A 3,740-nucleotide genomic window follows, 5' to 3' on the forward strand; every position below is an offset into this window, starting at 1 on the left:
ATATATATATATATATATATACCATCACACACACACACATAGCCCAACCATACAGACCTAGAACTCCACACATACATGGAACTACAAGCACAAGGGAACACACACATGCATACACACATATTTATAGTTACTCAGTAGTACACACATACACATACAGAATCAATTAGTACACACACATATATACATACACAAATATATATATATATATATATATATATATATAGACAGTCAACAATACACAAGCACACACGCACAAATACCTACCCAAAACACACATAGACACATACATACGTAAACAGGCAGTCAGTAGCAAACATGCAAACACATGTTCTCAGCCCAACCCCCAACAAAACATATACACACGCACACACAAACGTATACAGACAATCAGCAGTGTGAGCATGAACACATAGATACATATAGGAAGTCAAACGTACATATATATATATACACAGATAGGAGAAGTCAATTTTATTTCACCCTGTTTCAGTGTTAAAGAGAGACCGCCTTGAAAGCACAATGTCAGCATTAAATGGGAAATGGTTGTTGGATAGAATTGAAAATGGTCAGGAATTCCTGCAGAAACTCCGTAAGTTCCTGAAAATTCCTTTACTATATTCCTGTTAAAGATACAACGTCTTTGTTTCAATTAATTTTTGCAATAATGAAGAATTTAGTAAAATTAACTTTGCTATAATTAAGCCGGTGTTTGGAATTTGAAATTAGATGGAATTTTGATGAAAGATTGTAATTTCAATAATTTTAAACCCTTTTCTTACCATATTCCTGTTGAAATATTCTTTGTTTCAATTGATTTTTAAAATAATAAGGAATCTACTAAAATAATTTTGTCATTATTAAGATGATGCTTGGAACTTAAAATTACATGGAATTTTGATGGAAAATTTTAATTTAGATCATTTTAAACCCTTTTCTTACTATATTTCCCTTACCTTAATTAAGATGAAATATTAATTAAATCCTTATTTTAATTAATATGAAAATAATGAAGATTTTAGGAAAATAATTTGGTCCTTAGCATAAAATTTTGATGGAATGTTTTAAATGCCCTTATAAAGCAGGTGGGAAGATTTTAATTCTGACCATTTTAAGTCTTTTGTTAAAGGATTTCAGTTAAAATATGCTGTCTTTGTTTCAATTTATTTTGAAAATAATGATTTAGTAGAATAATTTCATCATTACTAAGCTGGTGTTTGGAACTTAAAATAACGTGGAATTTTGATGAAAGCTTTTAATTTTAGATTATTTTAAACTCTTTTATTGCCAAATTTCTGTTAAAATACACTGCATTTATTTTTGAGAATAATGAAGAATTTAGAATAATGACTTTGTCGTTATTAAACTGGTGTTTGGAAAATAAAATATTCTGTCTTTATTTTAATTAATTTTGAAACTAACGAAGAGACTTTAGTAAAATAATTTTGTTCGTTACAAAGCTGCTGTTTAGACATAAATTAACATGAAATTTAATTAAACCTTTTTTGTTTCCACATTTCTGTTGGGGGAGTGAGTGGATGAACATGGGTGGAATTGTGGCTGATAGGAAATACCAGTTTGGTGAGCGGGGAACGGTGAGAGGGATTGAAGTGGGTCAGGGAGGAAGGAGTTGACAAGCAAAAAGCTGTGGATAGATCAGAAAATAAAGAGACCGTTGTGTAAGAGTAAGAGGAGCGTACAGTGACAGAGATGGAGGTCAGAGGTATTGAAGGGTGGCTATAGTGAATGATGTGACAATAGTGGGGATGGGTTGTTGGGAGATGAATCAATGGTGGATGTGGGAGGGTGTTGAGAATAATAGCATGGGCTATTAGTGTTTATTGTTCCTACAAATCTTTCACATACAAAGAGAACTTTATCTGTTAATCTACCTGTGATGCCATTGTACCACTTAGGTGTCCATAGTTTACTCTGGATGTAGCAAATGAAATTCCTTCCAAATCCTTTCCTATATATGGAACAGGGTCTTAGCTAGATTAACTTTAAGGCCCCTAGCCATATCCGCCCAAAATATTCTACCTTTTTTATGTTCAAACTGGTGAGATCTGGTCTCTCAGCAATCCTACAATATCATTCTAAAAATTAATTCACCTCATCAGAATCTCAGAAGCTACAAGATAAAGCCGATTAATTAAAAATAACGAGAATGAATAAACCTTACATTTGACGGAATTATGTGAATGCTAAAGGGTTATAATTGCCTGACCCTGCATAGTGGTGCTCCAGTGTAGTCGTAGTTCAGTGATTGAAACAAGTAAAAAAAAATGGAATGATGTAATAGTGTTTTTCTCTTCTTTGTTAGAAATCCCAGATGAGGACAAGCAGAAAGCCGAAGTGTTTCTGGATCCAGTAAACGAAATAATTCAGGAAATTGAAATCAATGGACAACATCTGACAATCAACATCAGTGCCAAGAACGGTTGGTCTGAGGAGAACAAGGCAACATTTGGGAAACCTGTGGAACAATGCCATTTTGGAAGGGAATTTACGGTAAATACACACAAATCACCATCATCATCATCATTTAACCCTTTGGCGTTCAGATTATTCTATCAAATGTAATCCTTATTTAGTAACATTCATCATTATCATCATCCTTTAACGTCTGCTTTCCAGGCTGGCATGGGTTAGATGGCTTGGCTGGAACTGGTAAGCTGCACCAGGTTCAGGTCTGGTTTCACACGGTTCCTACAGCTGGATGCCTTTCGTAATGCCAACCACTCCAAGAGTGTAATAGGTGCTTTTTACGTGCCACCAGTCACAACTATGGTGTCACGGGTGGGTGCCATTTACGTGACACTAGCAATGACTGCAACGATGGTTTCACAGTGTTATAAGTCACTGTGTGAGGATTATAACATTGCTTTCTTGCAATTGGGCAAAGTGCTCCATTTATAACAAATCTTCCTTTGGTGACTAGAATATTATATGCTAGCCAGGCTCCTGCATGAAGGACTGATGAGGATATATGCTTGGATTACATTTATTCCCTTCCATTATTATGTATATATGTGTATTTCTCTTTGCGCTGTTTCCAAATGTCGTTGTCTTGTGATTGTTTATTGAACACAGGCCTCGTACAAACTGGTAGGGGACACCATTGAGGAGCACCAGAAAGGGATGTTTGAGGCTAATACAACTAGGAAGGTTGACGAAAACGGAGAGCTTGTAATGGTAAGTACAAGGTACATGTAGACATGTATGGTCAGCTGTGTTTCTTTGTATGCATCTTAGTAATCATATGTGTGCGTCTGTGTGTTAGCATATGTGAGTGTGTGTGTTATGTGTTGGCATGTGTGTCTATATGTGACTGTGAATGTATCTATGTTGTTTTGCTCCATGTTAACCCTTGAGCAAGTCAGTCCCTTGTGGGATTATGTTGAACAGCTGCTGTCGCAGTGAGAGAGAGGTGCGTGCTATCAAAGTGACACTGGGGTAAAATACACGAAGCCCAGTACACCCATCATGACTACCCGTCTGACAAGGGTACACCAGGCACATGCATCACAACCACATGTGCGTGACAGGGTGATTTCATATCAAGATAAACAGCGCCTGACCGTGCAGGGGGTGGGGCCCAGTTAGAATTTTCTTCAGGTCGAGGAGCCCATCCCGTTCTTTTCAACTATCCAATACTTTCCAGATTCTTCTTCTCCTCACCACCACCATCACCACCACCACCACCACCACCACCAACCCCATCACCACCACCACCACCACCA

At 36.8% G+C, this 3,740-nt stretch overlaps 1 protein-coding gene across 2 annotated transcripts in view; it reads left to right on the forward strand.

Moving 5' to 3' along the window:
* The window catches only part of LOC106869788 (uncharacterized), a 10,520-nt gene that overhangs the window by 5,206 nt on the left and 1,574 nt on the right, over positions 1–3,740 (forward strand). The window contains exons 2-4 of one of the 2 annotated variants that reach the window (XM_014915647.1): positions 491–589; positions 2,321–2,508; positions 3,091–3,192. In XM_014915647.1, the coding sequence (XP_014771133.1) occupies positions 491–589; positions 2,321–2,508; positions 3,091–3,192 (389 nt within the window). The remainder of the gene's footprint in view (positions 1–490; positions 590–2,320; positions 2,509–3,090; positions 3,193–3,740) is intronic. The other variant, XM_052978140.1, reaches the window with a different exon arrangement.

This window comes from Octopus bimaculoides, chromosome 30, assembly GCF_001194135.2.
Source record: "Octopus bimaculoides isolate UCB-OBI-ISO-001 chromosome 30, ASM119413v2, whole genome shotgun sequence".
NCBI classification, from domain to species: domain Eukaryota; kingdom Metazoa; phylum Mollusca; class Cephalopoda; order Octopoda; family Octopodidae; genus Octopus; species Octopus bimaculoides.